At 37.2% G+C, this 19,741-nt stretch overlaps 1 protein-coding gene across 1 annotated transcript; it reads right to left on the minus strand.

Annotated features, from left to right (window-relative positions):
- Nucleotides 1-344: 344 nt before the first annotated feature.
- phf1 (PHD finger protein 1) lies at nt 345-19,335 on the minus strand. Its single transcript, XM_052144775.1, has 15 exons — nt 19,033-19,335; nt 18,547-18,625; nt 18,306-18,387; nt 17,529-17,615; nt 17,260-17,354; nt 16,083-16,231; nt 13,469-13,564; nt 13,312-13,380; nt 13,076-13,199; nt 11,524-11,591; nt 9,403-9,534; nt 8,653-8,731; nt 1,806-1,921; nt 1,539-1,622; nt 345-1,139 (listed from the first exon to the last, which is right to left on the minus strand). Exons 2-15 carry the CDS (start codon nt 18,622-18,624, stop codon nt 887-889), a joined length of 1,512 nt encoding a protein of 503 aa, XP_052000735.1. The 5' UTR covers nt 18,625; nt 19,033-19,335; the 3' UTR covers nt 345-886.
- Between the last annotated feature and the right edge of the window lie 406 nt (nt 19,336-19,741).

Raw genomic sequence — 19,741 nt, forward strand, 5'->3', positions numbered from 1 at the left:
GATTTTAGCATAATTTTAGATTTTTACTGGGAAAAAATACAAAATTACACAGTAAAAAAAAAATAATAATAATAATAATACTCACTACATTTTTTGTGTTGTCTTCCAGTAAAAATATCTAAACTACACAACTTAAAACAATATAAATTTACTTGAGAAGCAAAATTACTTCTCAACTTCTAATTTTACTAAATTGAATACGGTAAGAAAAACAAACTAATATGAAAGCAAACAAAACAAAAAAAAAAATCATTTGAAAGGAATAAATAGGAATGTATTTTCCTTAACCCATTTGCAAATCGTTTTAAGCATAAACCTAACTAAAGTTTGCTAGATTTATCTGAAAACAAGGCTTAATATCTTCTGTGATTTTCCTTTTTAAGTAAATGTCTCTTGTTTAAATTATGTTTAAATATTTTTACTGGTAAATGATACAAAAAACTAAGCAAATGCTTTTTTGCCGTGTATTTTTTGTAGTGTTTGAGTAGTACATGAACGTGTGATGGCAATGAACAGCTTATGCATTACAAATCATGATCATAAGTTCAAGTCATTCTAAAGGCATTTTCTAACAGTATTCAAAATATAGGAGACACTTTCAAAGTAAAAAGGAGTTTTATAACAGATTAATCTCAGAGTAAAGCTGCTGTGTAGCTTAACCTGGATTCACTTGATGTTGTTTCCTTCTGCTGTTGCTCTTGAAACGACCGCAGAACACCCACACCTGCTCAGTGATGCTTTCACACCTCTTCTCGTAACCATGCAAACCCTAATGATGCATCCTGAAGTCTCTGGCCCTTTCCTCTTTGTACGTCTCTTTTTAAAACCTCTCTCACTTCCACAAATATTCTCTGCTCCTCTCTCTCTCTCTCTCTCTCTCTCTCTCTCAGTACACATTTCCCCACTCCACTAGATACTGGACTTTTCCGTCGGCTGTTATACGTCTGGCCAGGATCCTGACGGCGTCCCCTCCTCCCCATCCCGTTGCCGTGGGTTCCCCCATGCCTACTATGCTGGAGTAGGGTGGTACGTCACGCAGGAAGTGAGAGGAGCAGTTTTCAAACCGCTGCCCTGGAGGATGAGCAGAGGACAGCGAGTATGGAAGGCAGGGGGCTGGAAGTCGACAAGGGTCCTCTGCACTGAATCAAACAAACACAAAATCACGTTAAAAGTACACATATAGTACATTACTACTTAAAGGAATAGTTAACCGAAACATACAATTATTTCCTCATTTACTCACCCTCATGTTTTTCTAAGCATATATGACTTTTTTCTTTCATGGAACACAAAAGGAGATGTTAGGCAGAATGTTAGCCTCAGTCACCATTCACTTGAATGGTGACATGGGGCTTAATGCCAAACATCTCCTTTTGTATTCCACAGATGAAATAAAGTCATATGGGTTTAAAACAACATGAGGTTAAGTAAATTCATTTTCGATGAACAATCAATTTAACTACATATATATTCAATGCACATTGTCATCTGTTTAACTATATCTCTATTTGATTTCAATGCATATTGTCTACACAGACCTGTAATAATGCAGCGTTCTAGACAGGTCCTGAGATCCACTGTATGAAGGATGATAGAGGGCAAACATTCTCTTGGGAGGAGAACTGTAATACATAAATATTATTTTAGTCCATTACATTTTCTTATTACAGTAGAAATGCACATGTAGTGCTAACAGATTAATAAAGATACCATTCTGGCATGAATCTCCCTCATATCCTTTCAGTTCAAAGTTGAAGCTCAGACAAAGTTACATGTGCTGTTTCTCATATAAACATGCTACTGACCCCAGGCTCATCTCTTCCTCTGGTTTTCTGTGGTTATACAGGCTTGTCCCATCTACATAACCATGGCAACATGGCACCAGATCAATAGCGTTTGTCGCAACTCCCGCTGGACAAGTCTATAAAGACATGATCGAGTATTATAAATGCAGTGGCAAGAAATAATATGTGAAGCATTTGGAATGACCTGCATTTCTGCATTAATGTTCATAAATTATTGTTTGATTCTCACCTTAGTCCTAATAATAGACAAACACAATCTGCTTAAAGTAATGACAAACACATAATTGCACCTGTTGTTGTCAATACTGAATATACCATTTAAACTTTCACAGTCTTGGGTTGATTCTGACAGAGTGAATGTTAGAGGATCATAGACCCCATCTCCACCTGGTATCAAAAAACCCAAACATGAATGTGGTCAAAAACACAGGTGAGGGGGCCTGGGTAGCTCAGCGAGTATTGACGCAAACTACCACCCCAGGAGTCGCAAGTTTGATTCCAGGGTGTGCTGAGTGACTCCAGCCAGGTCTCCTAAGCAACCAAATTGGGTAACCTCTTTGTGGTCACGATTAATGGTTCTCACTCTCAGTGGGGTGTGTTGTAAATTGTGTGTGGATTGCAGAGAGTAGGATGAGTCTCTACATGCTGTGAGTCTCTGCTGTGTCATGCTACATGATAAGATGCACGGATTGACGGTCTCGCGGTGTAAACGCAAATCCGTCACGTATGAGTCTTGGCAGCAGTGAAGCACCACCCCTCACCTGTCAATTAACCACTGCACTAAAACAACAGTTTAAACTTAAAGCCTCCCCTCCAAATCCAAACACAAGAGGTCACAGGATACGCATTTAAGCGACAAGGTGTAATCAGTGATATGTCTCACCTGACCACATGTTATCGGATCACTCGAGATGCATCGTAATACCAGGTGGAACAGGGTCTTAGAAGAAGAATACTAGAGATGCATGAAGACGGAAAAGGCTACAAAACAATTTCTAAAGACCTGGATGTTCACCAATCCACAGTATGACAAACTGTCTACAAATGAAGGAAATTCAGCACAATTGCTCCCTTCTCTAGGAGTGTGCGCCCTGTCAAGATCACCAAAAGAACCCAAGAGTAATAGCAAAAGATCTGCAGAAATCTTCTGAGCTTGCTAAAATATGTTTTTATGTGTCTACTACAAGAAAACACTGAACAAGAATTGTGATCATGGGAGGATACCATGGAGGAAACCACTGCTTAACAAAACAAAATTGATGCACACCTCAAGTTTGCAAATATTTGCGATATGTGGACAGAATTGTTTTTTTCTTTTTGGCAGAAACATAGTCAAGTCATTTTTATTTGTATAGCGCTTTTTACAACACATATTGTTTCAAAGCAATGGCTTTTGTTGGCAATTAATTGATAGTCTATGTATTCCATTTCAAGAGTGTAGTCCATCAATAAACAAAAGTGATACAAGCAGGCAGTTCAACCTGCAGGTCATTTCAGTGAGGTTCGGTGGGGTCCATTCTAGGTCCAAGGTTCAGGCAGTGGCATATGAAGTATCCCATGTCTTATGGTTGGAGTTGGCATCAGTTCATCCTCTGAAGTCTGTTTTGTAAAAGACTGAAGTGATGTATGGCTAGCACCGGCTGTAGTTTGTCATCATCATTCAGTGGCACGTAGCAGTTAAGTCTGACACCAAGCAGGAACGGAGCTGGATCTGGCCGGCTCTGGTTACCTCGGGATATGAATCAGGGAAACAAATAGAATAATATTAGCATAGATGCCATTCAATTTATTGCAGTCTTATAGATTATGAGAAATGTTTCTGAGAAATGTTTCTAGTTCTGGCAGACCTAACTAAAGCAGCCTAATTATAAGTTGATGGATAAATTAGGTGTATGCCTGGCTAAATAGATGAGTCTTTAGTCTAGACTTAAACTGAGTGAGTGTGTCTGCATACCAAACAGTGTTAGGGAGACTATTCCATAGTTTAGGAGCCAAACAGGAAAAGGGTCTACCTTCTTTTGTGAATTTTGATACTCTAGGAACTATTAACAGGCCAGAATTGTGTGATCGTAATGAATGTGATGGAATATAATGTGGTGGTAGGTCACTTAAGTACTGTAGAGCAAGACCGTTAATATCTTGGTATAGAATCTTAGAATTAATAGGAAATGTAACAGGTAGCCAATGTAACGATGATAAAATTGGGCTAATGTGATCATATTTCTTGGTTGCAGTCAGCACTCTGGTAGCTGCATTTTTAACCAATTGAAGATTATTTATTGAACTTGATGGACATCCTCCCAGTAATGCATTGCAATAATCTAGTCTTGAGGTCATGAACACATTAATTCATTTTTCGCCATCAGCAACAGAGATTTTGGTCCAGTAATTAGTACATCTGTTTTGTCGGAATTGAATAGAAGGAAATTTCTGGCCATCCAATCTTTGATTACATTGATACGCTCAGCTAATTTGGAGAATTGTGAAATTTCATCGGGTTTAGAATAAATATAAAGTTGGGTATCGTCGGCTTATCAGTGGAAACTTATTCCACGATTCTTTATATCTCCCAGGGGAAGGATATTATGGAGAAAAACAGAGGTCCTAAAACTGATCCCTGTGACACTCCATACTTTACTTTTGTTTGGTTTGACCATTCCTCATTTACATAGACAAAATGGTAGCGGTCTGATAAATAGGACCTGAACCATGCTAATGCAAATCCACTAATGCCAACGTAATTCTCCAGCATATTCAAGAGAATGTCGTGATCTATCATGTCAAAGGCAGCACTAATATCTAAAAGCACTTGAAGAGAAATGCAGCTGCGATCAGATGATAAGATCAAGTAATTTGTAACTCTGATAAGTCTCTGTACTGTGATGGGGCTGAAATGTATCATATATACTATTTCTCTGTAGAAATGAACATAGTTGGGAAGACACTACATTTTCTAGTATTTTCAACATAAATGATTGATTTGAAATCGGTCTATAATTAGCTCATTTAACTATAATAATATAAGCAGTTTGATAATTGACATTTTAAAGTTTCTTGGGACATGTCCTAAGGATAGCGAGTAGTTAATAATATTAAGAAGAGGTTCTGAGATTACAGGGAATACCTCTTGGTATTGGATCTAACATACATGTTGTGGATTTTTTGATAAGTTTTGTTATCTCTTCATGATCTATGATAGTTTTGTAGATTGTTGCTTGTGAGGAAAATTATGAGACACTGTTTTCTGAGGTGCTGTGACAGTTGATTGCATAATTACAATTTGATTTCTGATGATTTCTATTTTATCAGTAAAGAAATTCAGTTTCAATTAATTACTGTATATCATTACTATTGTGCCACGACTGAATATCTGGTTCAGTCAAGGCTTTATTCTTAACCAATTTAGACACAGTACTGAATAAACACCTAGGATTGTTGTGGCTATTTTCTATGAGTTTGCTAAAATATGCTGACCTGGCAGCTTTTAGTGCCTGTCTGTAGCTACAGACACTATCTTTCCATGCACCATGAAATACTTCTAATTTTGTATTATTCCACTTGTGCTCCATTTTCTGAGCTGCTCTCTTGAGAGCATGAGTGTAATCATTTTACCTTGGTGAAGGCATTTTTCTTAAATTTTCTTCAATCGAAGGGGGGTGACACTATCACAACAGATGACTGTATTTATATTTTTGGTTATTAAATAAAGTTTTTCTAGACTTTTTTGGCTTACAATTATGGAAAAATATTAGTGAAGCTATCTTTAGTGGTTGAATGAATAGTTCTACCTGAACAATAGCCTGGTGTAGATTGAGTAACATTAGCTGATCGCAGCAAACAAGAGACAAGGTAATGATCTGAGATGTCATCGCTCTGCGGTAGAATTTCTATAGTATCAACATCAACTCCATATGACAGAATTAAATCTAGCATATGAGTATGGCGATGAGTTGGTCCTGTCACATTTTGTCTGACTGCAAGAGAGTTGAGAATATCGATAGATGATATTCCCAATGTGTCATTTTCATTATCTATGTGAATGTTGAAGTCACCAACAATTAAATCTCTATCTACAGTAACTACTAGATCTAATAGAAAATTAGCAAATTCACAAAGGAAATCAGAATATGGTTTGGGTGATCTATATTCTGTAGCAAGGGCAAAAGACGACAGAGATTTTTTATTTATATCACATTAAGCATTATTAGCTCAAAAGACTGTCCTCTGAGTAACACCAAAATCTTCACTGTAAATTATAGTAACACTTACTCCTCGACCCTTCAGATGAGGCTCATGTTTATAACAATAGCCTGGGGGAGAAGATTCACTAAAACTAATATATTCATCTGGTTTAGGCCAGGTTTCAGTCAAACAGAGTGCATCCAAACTATGATCTGCAATAATTTCATTTACAATTATTGCTTTGGTTGAAAGAGGTCTAATGTTTGATGTTTACCTTCATATAATGTTTATCTTTTCTAAATTATTTAGAGAAGAGTTTGTGTTTGGTAGTTCAGGATATCTAGATGATACAGTTTACATATTTTGTATTTTATGTGACCTGTGTGATGTCTCAAGGCTAGCAGATGTTCGGATTAACCAGTTTGTCTGTTTCCTGACCTGGGCCCAAATACTATATCACAATTAAGACTATGAGGGAAATTATTAGTGAAGAGAGTGGGACCTTCCCTGGAGGGATGGAGTACGTCTCTCTTTAGCAGGTCAGGTCTTCCCCAAAAACTCTTCCAATTGTCTATGCTATTCTCTGGACACCACTCAGACATCCAGCCGTTCAGTGACACTAATCTACTACAGACCTCCTCACCACGACGAGCAGGGAGGGGACCAGAGCATATTATAGTGTCTGACATTGTTTTTGCAAGTTCACACACCTTTTTAACATTATCTTTAGTGATCTCTGACTGGTGAAGCCGGACATTGTTAGTGCCGACATGAATTACAATTTTAGAAAATCTATGTTTAGCATTAGCCAGCACTTGAAAATTGTATCTGATTGTCAGATGCCTGAGCCTCCAAAATGCATTAAATAATAGTGGCTGGAGTCTCTATTTCCACATTCCTCACAATAGAATCACCAATAACAAGGGCTCTTTCAACATGATTCTCAGTGGGTGCATCACTGAGTGGAGGGAATCGATTGGAAAGCCTAACAGGGATGGGAGAGAGGTGTCAATTTGCTGAGCGAGTATGCCGTTGAGACATCACCCAAACGTCCTGCAGTGGGGTTCTACAGCCAGAAACAAAGTGTGTGTGTTGCTTGCTTTACTACCCGCATCCGAAACAGTATCTACCGGCTTCTCTTTCTCACTGACCTCCACTACCATTCAGATGTGTGTCTCTACCTCATTAACCTTCTACATCAGCCTGACTAATTCCTTACATTTATCACATGTAAATCCCTCACTGCTGATGGAAGAAGCTATAGTAAACATGTGGAATGCAGTGCGGGAAGAAATAACATGACTTACTGCAATTGTTTGTTGTTGTTGTTGTTATGGCAGCGAGGGCTTGAGATCGATGTGGTTCGATGAGGTTCATACTCAGCAGATGTTTGAGACTGATGCAATAATCCGTTTAAAACACAGAGGAGAAAACAAATGCATGTAGTCGAGACACAATATGTAGACAAGTGGAAAAAAAGAAAAGAAAAAAGAGAAAAATGGGAACACGCTGTACAATACACGCAGTTGTAACAGTAGAAAAGAAGATAAAAAGCATATGGTAAAATGGCAAAGGATAAAATTATGAACATATAAGAATAAGCAATGCTAAGCAGGCTAGCTAGCTACAAACACAGACTTGTGCAGCTTACCGGCAGCAGCCGGAACAGACACATGCAATTTGTTCAGATCGTGTTTGTCTATTATTAGACTACATTTTCAGAAAAATTAAAGCAGAAATGCAGGTAATTACAAAGGGTTTGCATACTTTTTCTTGCCACTGTAATTATTATGATCAGTTTTCAGGGGACATGACATGGAATACAAGATTGTCCTCGTTTTGTTTTTTTTTTAGTTTGATAAAATATATATACACACTATAATGTTACAACACAAATCTCCATCCACCTAAACCAATGTAAGACAGACAGACAGATAGACAGATAGACAGATAGATAGATAGATAGATAGATAGATAGATAGATAGATAGATAGATAGATAGATAGATAGATAGATAGATAGATAGATAGATAGATAGATCTAACACCAGTGTTAGGAAGCGCTGCATTATAATGCCAGTACACATGCTAAATCTGAATGACAGCATTACTCTGTGGCACATTTCATTACTACCAAAGTCAATGGACAATAACAGCATGATATGACACCTCAAACCTTTGCAGTCCTGATGATACATAGGCATATAAAAATACATTGAAATTAAGCCTTTGCATTGAGTCAAAGTGGCATTATACATGTTGACATGCTTTTCTGGTGCCGTGACCCTTTAAATCTGAAAACTATTTCAAATGCTGGACTGTAAATGTGCCAGAGCCTCTTGGAATCTCAAAATCTAATCTACTGCAGTTGAAAAGTTAAACTAAACAAATTCAAGAAACCAAACCTTCCCACTCCTATTCTTGTTCTTTTCTAAATAGAAGCATGCAATCTAGATATCGTACAAGCCTATGCTTGGAATGACATCCTAGTAAAGCATTTTGTTTTCTTTTGTAAAACAAGTCTAATGCACATGAAGAGGAAAACAAACTAAAAAGGTGAAAGGCAGGTCTCTTTCATGAATGTGTGAGACTCATTACTGATGCAGGGGGGCTTGGCCTCTGTCAGACATCTTTTGATTGCTGCTGTTGAAGGCAGACTCACTGACCTGTGTCTCGATGACCCGACGCTTTGATTTACGGGACTCTGGACCCATGGCTCTCCGTTGGCAGGACAGTGACATTGGGCTGAATCAAAGACAACAATTGACTTCAATGTCAAATCCAAAATGTTATACTGTAACTGTGTGTTCAGCCATGTTCTAAAGGACAGTTCTCCCAAAAATGAAGGTTTTGTGATCCCCCATGTTAATCCAACCTAATATTTTTTCCTTTCTTCTGTGAAACATAAAAGCATTAGGCAGAATGACCGAGCTTTTGTTTTCCATAGAAGGTGGAGAATTTATACATCTATTTTCAATGTTTTCTTAAACTTGTTACATCATATATTGTCACATGACACTTGATAACCAATTACATTTTCCATCAATGATATCAAACCTGATATCAGTTGTGTCTATATGTGCCATTGTTAAATTAATGAAAGCACAAATAAAATGTGAAAGATCTGGTGGAGGGAAAGAATTTACATGGCTTCAAATGACTTGGAATATAGCGCACAAGTCATATGGACTACGTTTTTCATACTTTTATGGTTTTGGAGCTAGGCAGTATAAAACACCATGCACTTCCATTTTTGAAAAAGAGCAGCTCAGACATTATACTTAATATCTACTTTTGTGTTTCATGCTTGAAAGAAAACAACATGAAGCAATTACATTAAGGTGAGTAAATGACAGGATGGTCATTTTTGGATGAACTGTCCCTTTAAAAGGGCTTGGTGTGGTCTTTTCTCTCACCTTCTCCTGTGGGCAATGTTGACTGGCTGTTCAGCGATGAAAGGGGATGTGTCAGATGACAGAGGGGGAGGAGCCCGTACTTGAAGGCCGAAGAGACACTTCTTTTTCTTTATTTCTTTGCCCGAGACAAACCTGTACGACAGATGAAAATCTCAGCTGGATTACTAATAAACCAGCTTGATCGCATGTTAAATGTTAAAACTATGGATATTGAATAACACAATCGGTGTTATAGTATGGGGGTATAATAAAAAAGTACTTAAATATTAATCTGTTTCTCACCCATACCTATCATATAGCTTTTGAAGAGACAGATTTAACCATTTTATGCTGCTATTTGGACCTTTTGGCCACTTCATCATTTGCATTTACATTTGGTTCAAAAACCTTTTAAAAGAGGGCCAACTTTACCATTCAACTGAACATTGCACTTGAGTTTAAACTCTTACGTTATGTTCCGCACTCTTCCATGCATGGAAAAATGTGCGTAGTTAAATTAGCTTTCTTTATAGCGCATTTACTTGAACCCACATTATAGGGGTGGCCGAAAGTATAACTTAAAATAAAGTAGAGCTATTGTAATGTATCTTAATGTTTACAATTAAAGCTTCATATGGAGCACCTTTTACAACCTCGTCCTTCCTTCGTCAGACCCCTCAAACACCCACCCCCCCAAAATCACATCTTAAATTACATGGTTCTTTACATGTATCACAGCAGTTCCGAGGTGAAATATCCTGTGTGGCGCTAAAAGCGAGTTAGATGTTCTCATAAACCAATGGGGCGTTTAAGTTTAATGCTCAATTAAGTTTTAAATCAACAAAACCTCCTTTCCTAACCTAAACCTTAAACCTAAACTTATCGATAATGTCAGAAAAGTAAATGTGAGTAGTAGTGAGAGTGAGAGTAGGCGAAGTACTAGAGTCCCAGCAGTGGCAGCAGTAGCATATATACATTCAAATGCTTTACAAGTCATGCGCCATAGTTAGGGTTGCCACTTATGCTGTTGTAAAATAAGGGACACTCAAAAGGAAGGGGTGGGGAGAGGGGGGTGTTGAGATATTACAGCCCCTTACCACATCTTCCACAGTTTTAGCAATAAATGTTTTATTATGAGTTATTAATAATAAAAACTGTATATCCTTTATTATATGCTAAAATATAATATATAATATATGCTGCACTTATTGTATTCATACATTGTTCGATCTGTGTAATATTGTACATCTTATTAAACATTTATTTCGAAATAGATCCAGTTTTAGCACAATGTGTGGACTTTTTAGACGGTCCCTTATGCTATCTGACCATCTTAAATATGGGACGATCCCGTATTTTACAGGACGCAACCATAGCTATAGTAGAAGTGTTTACATGTCATAAGATAGTATTGTGTGAGGAACAGTATGAAAAGTAAGTGTTTATGAACTGATAATCTGCCGTTTACTCGTGATTTGTGTGAAAGTGAATAAAAGTTGGTGTGGCGTCTCTAGTGTTCATTTAACCAGGAAACTGCCATAATACGTACAACGAGCCACGTAAAAATTATTTCACAAAATGTAGGTACTGCAAGGATCTAACAACATATTCAGGATTGGGAGGACCAAATGTAATAATTTAATAATCATCTATGTAAAAACCCCATATCAGTAGACCACTATTATGAATACTGCAGGGACATGTCCTTCAATATCTACGGTGGTTACAGCTCTGAGGTATAGTAACATGATTCTATGTGACAGGTTGTGGTACACAGTGGTATTCTACTGCTGTTTCTAAGGGATCTGTGACAGATTGATATTTTGTCCCAGGGTGTCTCATACTTGACAACTAAAACAGCCATTTCAGTTATATATGTGCTAGTGTATGAGTGGCATCAACCACAAACCTTGACAGCACGAAAATGGAAATGGACTTATTTTGAAAGGGAGAACCTTCTTTAAACACTACAAAATACTATTTGTAGAGAGTGAAATTACATGCAGAGTCACTTATAATGTAAAACTATTACAGTAATGCTTTTGCCAATTTTATTGCAAATATGCAATATACCCCATCAGGCTGACTTATGGAAATAAAGCAGAGCAGCAGTTTTCAGAGCCAAAATAATCAGTTTCTTACCTGTCTTTGTGGGAATTTAAAGCATTGAGCAGGTTTTGGCAACGGTCTTGCCTCGGTGTGTCTGACAGCTGAGAGACCAAAATATAGCACAGAATAAAATGCATTGTATAACAAATGCATCTGAAAAGGTAAGAGCACAGAGAGACCACAAACGGCAACAGAGAAAACTCAAAACTACACTCAAGATTACATTAAAGGGACAGTTCACCCAGAAAATGAAAATTCTGTCATCATTTACCTACCCTTTGTAGTTCAAAACCCATTTGACTCATTCTTTTGTTGAACACAAAAAGAGTAATTTATAGCAGAATGTGCAAGATGCTTTTTTATGCAATGAAAATGAATTGTGACAACGGCTGTCAAGCAAGATTTTCAGTTAATAATGACATAAATTCCACCTCTTCCTCACACAATGCTATCATTTTGGCTTCAGAAGACTTCGAATACAGTGCAAAAGCCTTATGGATTATTTTAGGATGCTTTTATGGGGCTTTTTTGTCCATTTTGGAGCTTGACAGTCCCTAGTGCCCATCCACTTTTATTGTATTGAAAACCAGAGCTTAGACATTCTGCTTAAAGAAACAGTTCACCCAAAAACTTTACTTACCCTCATACCATCCCAGATGTGTTTGACTTTCTGTCTTTTGCTGAACACAAATGAAGATTTTTAGAAGAATATCTCAGCTCTGTAGGTCGATACAATTCAAGTAAAATGGTGGCCAGAATGTTGAAGCTCCAAAAGCCCATAAAGGTTGCATAAAAGTAATCCATACGACTCCAGTGGTTACATCTATGTCTTCTGAAGCAATATGATAAGTGTGGGTGAGAAACAGATCAAAGTCTATTTTTACCATCAGTCTCAACTTTAACTTTCACTCTCTTCTTCTCTTGTTTTTGGCGGTTCACATTATTTGTGCATATTGCCACCCACCTGGCAGGGAGGAGAATTTACTTAAATATTGATATGTTTCTCTCCCACACCATATCATCACATCGCACCTGAAGAAATATATTTAACCACAGGAGTCATGTGAATTACTTTTATGCTGCCTTTATGTGCTTTTAGGAGCTTCAAAATGTTGGTACCCATTCACTTGTATTGTATGGACCTACAGAGCTGAGATATTTTTCTAAAATATTTGTTTGTGTTCTGCAGAAGAAAGAAAGTCATACACATCTGGGATGGCATGAGGGTGAGTAAATGATGAGAGAATTTTTATTTTTTGGGTGCACTATCCATTTAACAACTTTTGTGTTCCACTGAAGAAAAAAAGTCATAGGGGTTTTGAGTAAATTATGACACAATTTTCATTGTGGGGTGGTCTATCGCTTTTAAGTAAACAGCTAAAGCTAAAACTGAGCCAATTTTTTTCTAAATGCATGTTTTTGGTCTTACTATCCACATGATTTTTCTTACAAAATAAAAAGAAGGTTTGTCTTTGTATTCGTTCATCAGAATAAAATAACAATAATTAAAATGAGTTGCATATGCCATTTCATTTTGATTTTAAATTGCAATATGCCAGTGCGATTAACTATTTATTTTTCATACCATGCCAAGAAGCAAAGAATCCCAGTTCTCATTGGCAAAGGACATGATTTCATGATCAAAATCAAAATACTTCCTCTTGCAGCAAAGGGAGAGATGATACAGCACCAAATGGGCCAAATCTACCCTGCAGTACAACCAAAGGAGTATCATCAGTTTCAGAAATTACTTTCTCTTCAGATCAGATCTTAGGTTTGATTGGTCTTTAACATTCAGTAACAGTACAGAAAGCATCTCACCAGGTCATTGGAAGCCTCTGGATGGTCTCTGGACCGTTTGTGCACACTGAGCACTGGAACTGATAAAAGCTATGAGGTGAAGAGGAGAGACACATAAAAAGGTTTAGATAGAATTAGCTTAGCAACAACATGTGCTTAACGACGGCACCAGCCTCACCGGTCTCCATAGAGAAGAGGTTTGGTCAGGCACTGAGTGCACGCTTCATGGAACCACTGACCGCAACTCCCACATTGCAACATCTTTAGATTCCACCTAACACGAAACAACATTCTTTATTTTAGACACACAATCTTCTGAAAAAACAAACAAACAATACAAACAGTATGTGAAGGTAAAGGGGGGTTCTGGATCTATTAATTTATTCAAAATACATAAAAATATATTTCACACAAAACAAAAAATCTCTACTACAATGCACATATTCACGGGTTCAAAGTCAAATTCTATATTTTTCTGGGACTTAATCTCAAAACTGTTTTGTGGTGTAACCATCCAGAGACAGTAAAAATTAAAAAGTCTTATTAAAAGCAGGAAAAAAAAATGTTGGCATAAGTAATTTGGAATAACCTTTTATTCAAAATTATGCAGTGAATCAATTATTATTAATAATATTAATATATTCATATTAATAAATATATTAATAATTACAACACAAAGTGTTGTCAGGTGTTGTAACCAACAGACATCCTGTTGTCTATTTTATTTTGAAAATTTGTGAAAAAGTACATTTTGTTGAGGTAAATTGAAGTAATCCTAAGAAAAGTTCTTGATATTCATGACTGTAAAAAAAAAAAAAGATTTTACCTTGAAAAATATATTTGAAAACCGATTAAGTTGTGTACACTTACTTGTATTCAAGGTGTAAGGAAAGTATTTTAAAACCTTATACTTGATGGTTACACCACATAGTTACAGAGATGGGGAAGAGATTTCAGCTCAAGAATTGTCACAAGAATTGTCTGATGCCCTGTGGTTTTTTTTCTGCATCTCAATCGCTGGTGTCCCGATTAATCAGCATTTTTGGAGGGTTGCACTAGATCAAAAGCATGTATGTAGTGTGAAGTAAGCAGTATGCTAGTATTCCAAATACTATTAAGGCATTGTTATGACACTAAATGAGTTTTCCAGGTTCAATACAAGTTAAGCTCAATTAAAAGCTTTTGTGGCATAATGTTGATTAGCACAAAAATTATTTAGACTCATCCTGCATTTATTTAAAAAAAAAAAAGAAGCAAAAGAGGGCATGGGTATCGCAGCGAGTATTGACGCTGACTACCACCCCTGGAGTCACGAGTTCGAATCCAGGGCGTGCTGAGTAACTCCAGTCAGGTCTCCTAAGCAAACAAATTGGCCCGGTTGCTAGGGAGGGTAAAGTCACATGGGGTAACATCCTCGTGGTCGCGATTAGGGGTTCTCGTTCTCATTGGCCAAGTGGTAAGTTGTGCATGGATGGCGGAGAGTAGCATGAGTCTCCACATGATGCGAGTCTCCGCGGTGTCATGCACAAAGAGCCACGTGATAAGATACGCGGATTGACGGTCTCATAAGCGGAGGCAACTGAGACTTGTCCTCCTCCACCCGGATTGAGGTGAGTAACCTCCTAAGTAATGGGAATTGGGCATTCCAAATTGGGAGAAAATGGGATAAAATCAAAAAATGTAAAGAATAATTTTTTACAAATTAAAAACAGCAAAAATTCCAGGTACAGTTAGGCACTTACAATGGAAGCGAATAGGAAAAGTCAGTGTGTGAAAAATTGTGTAATAAAATGTTTTATTAACCCTATCTGTTTAAAGTTATATCCAATATTACAACTTTGTTGTCATGACGACGTAATGCAGGTTACCCCTGTAATCTGGTAAACACTGTAACGTCTGTAAACCTCTGATTTCATCACACTAAAATAATGTAAACATGTATAATGTTTATGATTTGTGGCTATAATAGTTTGAATGTTTATGGACTGGTTCCATTCACTTCCATTGTAAGTGCCTTACCATAACCACATCTTTTTTTTTTTTTAAGGAATATTCCAAGTTCAATACAACTTAAGCTCAGTTGACAGCATTTGTGGCATAATGTTGATTACCACCAAAAAATATGTAATCTCCTCCCTCCTTTTCTTTAAAAAAAGCAAAAATCGAGGCACTTACATTGGAAGTTAATGGGGCCAATTTTTGGAGGGTTTAAAGGCAGAAATTTGAAGCTTATAATTTTATAAACAGCACTAATATTAATTCATCTGTTAATAACTTGTGTTTATTTGAGCTGCAAATTTGTTATTTTTTTTTACATTTTTTACAGTCGTTATAGGGTTATAGTGTTTGTTGACATTACATCGTCATGGCAACAAAGTTGTAAAATTGGCTATAACTACACAGATAATGTTAGTAAGTGATTTTATCACACTGAAATCATGTTAACACACATATTGTTTATGTCTTGTGGCTATACTTTTAAAACAGCGATTATTTTAATGTTTTCGGACTGGCAACATTCACTTCCATTGTAAGTGCCTCACTGAAACCAAGATTTTTGCTTTTTTTTTTAAAGAAAAGGAGGGACAAGTCTAAATGACATTTTTGTGGTAATCAATATTATTCCACAAATGCTGTTGATTAAGCTTGTACTGAACCCAAAACATTCCTTTAAATCATGATTTTCTGTAAAACAGATTTAAAACCATTTGTATTTAGAAAAAACAAATACAAATAAAATTGACTTCCCAACAAAGCCACAGTTGTGTCAGAATCGTGTAAGTTGGACTCACTCTCCTGGACCAGCACAATAACAGTAACACTGTTGCTGGTTGGTCAAATGCTGCGCGTCCCAGTCTAAAGATGACAGCTGATAGGGTAGCCTCATTTTCATGATCTGCATGAGTCGTGCAAAGCGTCCTCTTTTTAATGCTCCCCCTCTCTAGGACAGGACAAAGCTCGTCATTACAATGTATCACACCTCACACTCTCCTGTCATGTAAGCACATTTAACAGCCATTTCATCTGAAGATTGTATTTGGAGAGGAGCAGCTGAGGGAACGTCATTAATATTTCCAGTAGGCGGGTGGGGGAGATATGATTTTATCTTCAAATCAGTATGTCAGGCCAGTGAAATGAGCATGCTGACAGAAAGATTAAAGCACAGGCCCATTTAACACAGCTCACTCTGCGCCTTCACCTTCAGAATGCTGCAATGTAATAAATACGCAGTCAAGTGCGGTAAGCCATGGACAGTCTTTACATCTCAGTTCAAGGAAGAGGAAATTAAAGAAACAGTTCAGGCAAAAATGAAAAAACGTGTCCTTATTTATTCACTCTCATGTAGAAACAAACCTGTATGCTATAGACAGTGTCTTCTGAGGACATCCGATAGTTATTTGTAATGATTCGCAACAGAAACATTGTCCTTATTTACTGAAAATCTTCCCATCTGTTGCAGCTCTCAAATGCAATTCTCAGATTCAGCATATTCAAATTAGACCATTTCATTTGGTTACAATACGTGATAAAACATTTTGTTTAGCCTAAATTATGACAAACCTGCGGTGATGTGTAAAAATGTGCAAATAAGACTTAAATTTCTGTACATTTTAAGTGAATAGCAACTTTTCAGTGAAAAGCGACAGTAATTTCAGTCTGTTTCTCACACTAAGCTATCATAAGGCTTCAGAAGTCTTGGAATATTAACACATGAGTTGTTTAGACTACATTTATGAAGCTTATATGCTGCATCTTTGGCCTTTTGGAGCTTGATAGACTTGCTCACTATAAACCATGGTTGTGTAAAAAAGAGCAACATAAAAATTATTTAAATATACTTTAAAAATATCTGCAGACTGGTTTAGAACTATATGAGAGTAAATAGTGACAGATTTAAAGATTTTGGATGAATTATCCCTGTAAAGTCTTGCGTTAGATTGGGATCCACATGTCAATGCAAAGTAAAACCTTTGTTGCTACTGCGAAGACACATTGGCGACATATCCAGCTGTTTGGGTCAACTTCAGGTTCAATGGGCGGGGTATGGCACTCTGGATGATAACCTGTAACATCAGGAAAAAGCAAAACAGAACAAAACAGTCAGTATATTTCTTCTTGAAAATGCAATATGAGTAACACATATTACTTTCTAGACATAGTTTAAAAAATAAAAAAGATCAGAAATAAAAATAAACCCAAAAGTTAGGTGGAAATCTAAGGTATTTAATTTTCATTACCGTGGCGACATTTGAGGCAGTTTATGAGAGGTTCTTTAAGAGGCGGAGCATCGCAGATACAGCACACCTCCTCTCCTCCTGAAGAGACTGACAACAACAAACAACTCTACAGTCAGTCTAACTTTAAATCAAATTTGGCTCTTTACTTTAGACTTGTAATTTACTAAATGTTGTTGCACATTGATTCTTAAGTATTGGAACAATACAGCTGAGAAAATTGCAAAAATAACAGCTTTTGTACCAAATAATTATTTTGGATTAATCTGTTAAACATTTTCATGCGAATAAATTAAATGGCACAATTCTATTAAAGGGATAGTACACCAAATATGAAAATATGAAGATTCTGTCATAATTTACTCACCCTCATATTGTGCCAAATCAATATGACTCTCTTTCTTCAATGAAACACAAAAGCAGATGTTAAGGCAGAGTGTTAGCCTCAGTCACCATTCACTTTCATTGCATTTTTATTTTATTTTTTTAAATGAAAGTGAATGGTGACTGAGGCTAACATTCTGCCTAACATCTTCCATGGATGAAAAAGTAATACGGGTTTGGAAGAACATGAGGGTGAGTAATTGATTACAGAATTATTTAATTATAATTTTTTTTTTTATTAAATATTTGTCATAAACCTAAAGCGATGTATAAATGTAATCGATGCTTTGTGCTGTTTTTATAGTATTTTATATATTCTGATTAAGATGTTGTATCATCGAGTTTAATATGTAGTCACTTGGCATCTAATGTTAGAGCTTGAATTTATTCACTTACATGAGTGGATATCTTTCCTGAGCACCCAGAATTCAGAATTATCCTCAAACCGGATCAAACAGCACTGCTTGACACTATCGACCTGCAAAATAAAGGCACTTCACGGTGTTAACAATTAAATATCACTAATACTATACTGCTTTACACAAGTTGCTACAAGTCACATAGTATAAAACTTTTCAAAACTTGCACTTTCCCTCTCTCGTTCTTCTATCAAGCAGCAAACTCACAGCAAACTTACTCGTTTGACATTGCCAAGGTACAAAAGACCGTCACTCCATCTGGCTAAAACATCCTCTCCTTCACTGACTCCCCCCATCCTGAAGAGCGTGGGAAAAAATGACAAAAAAAGTGTCAAAATCAGTGTGCTAGTACAATGTTTTTGTCTCCATACAAGCAAACAGCAGCCTAAAGGGTTAAACTGTGTGCATAGCACCAGTATACAGTACAGTAGGATAAATGATGAAGAGTCAGAGCACATTGCAGTGCCACACATGATCAAAAACATTGGCTGCCTTATGCAACAGACCATAATGTATGCAGATGATACAACAATGTGATTGTGAACTATTAATAACAAGACTGAATAATTGATTACATGCACAATGCATGCAAAGATTTCATCCAATCGATGCACATAACTCATCATATATGATGGCATGCACATGCACATATTAATTAACAGGCATGAAAGAGCATATATGAACAGAAAAGCGCGCAGAGGTACCTGTGTTAAAGTGTTCTGCTCTGTTGGGGTCACAGAGGCTGGGAAGAGATTTCAGCCGCACGTGAAATGTCTGATGCCCGGTGTTTTTTTTTTCTTCTTTCTTCTTCTTCTGCGTCTCAATCACTGGTGTCCCGAATAGTCGGCGCGTTTAGAGATCCGCGCTGAATTAAACGCGCGTCAGTGCGCAACCGTCTGTCCGTCCGTCCCTCTGTCTGTCATGTCCCCATCCTTTTTCTGTTACCTTTACTGATGTCAATAAACGCGCGTTTGTCAGGAAAGCGGCATGAGAATCAGCCCGGGAGAGACGCCATCATCTTTGCCTCTCTCACTCTCTCTCTCTTCCGACTTGTTGTGACGCAGACATAAAACACAGTGCGATGGAGAGGGGGGAGATCCGGAGAACACCTTCACATCTGTATGATTGAACGACATCCCACACTGATGTGCCACCGGATAGGATGCAAACACGACCAAACTCTGGACATGCGCTCGCCCGGTCCCGGCTCACACTCAGCGGCGCTCGGACACCGGCTCATTAGGAAAGTTTGGGACTCTTGTAATTAGTCCAGCAGAGGTGCGCCGTGGACTTTTTGAAAACATTTTGAGAATGTCCTTGGGTACCGGAAACATGTTTATAACGCTGTTATTTCGTGTCTTCCCTTAAAAAATAAGCATATACAAAAAAATGTACACACCTGCGCCTTTGAAA

This window comes from Xyrauchen texanus, chromosome 15 (genome assembly GCF_025860055.1).
Source record: "Xyrauchen texanus isolate HMW12.3.18 chromosome 15, RBS_HiC_50CHRs, whole genome shotgun sequence".
Lineage (NCBI taxonomy): Eukaryota > Metazoa > Chordata > Actinopteri > Cypriniformes > Catostomidae > Xyrauchen > Xyrauchen texanus.

What these genes read in the sequence shown, in the direction of transcription:
- phf1 (XM_052144775.1), bottom strand. Translation starts at nt 18,624, where the DNA reads ATGGGGGGAGTCAGTGAAGGAGAGGATGTTTTAGCCAGATGGAGTGAC. An exon ending in ATTCTTTGCTTCTTGGCATG is followed by an intron (nt 11,592 to 13,075) that starts GTATGAAAAATA and finishes TTGGTCTCTCAG; the next exon opens with CTGTCAGACACACCGAGGCA. An exon ending in AGAACGCTGCATTATTACAG is followed by an intron (nt 1,140 to 1,538) that starts GTCTGTGTAGAC and finishes TGTTTGATTCAG; the next exon opens with TGCAGAGGACCCTTGTCGAC.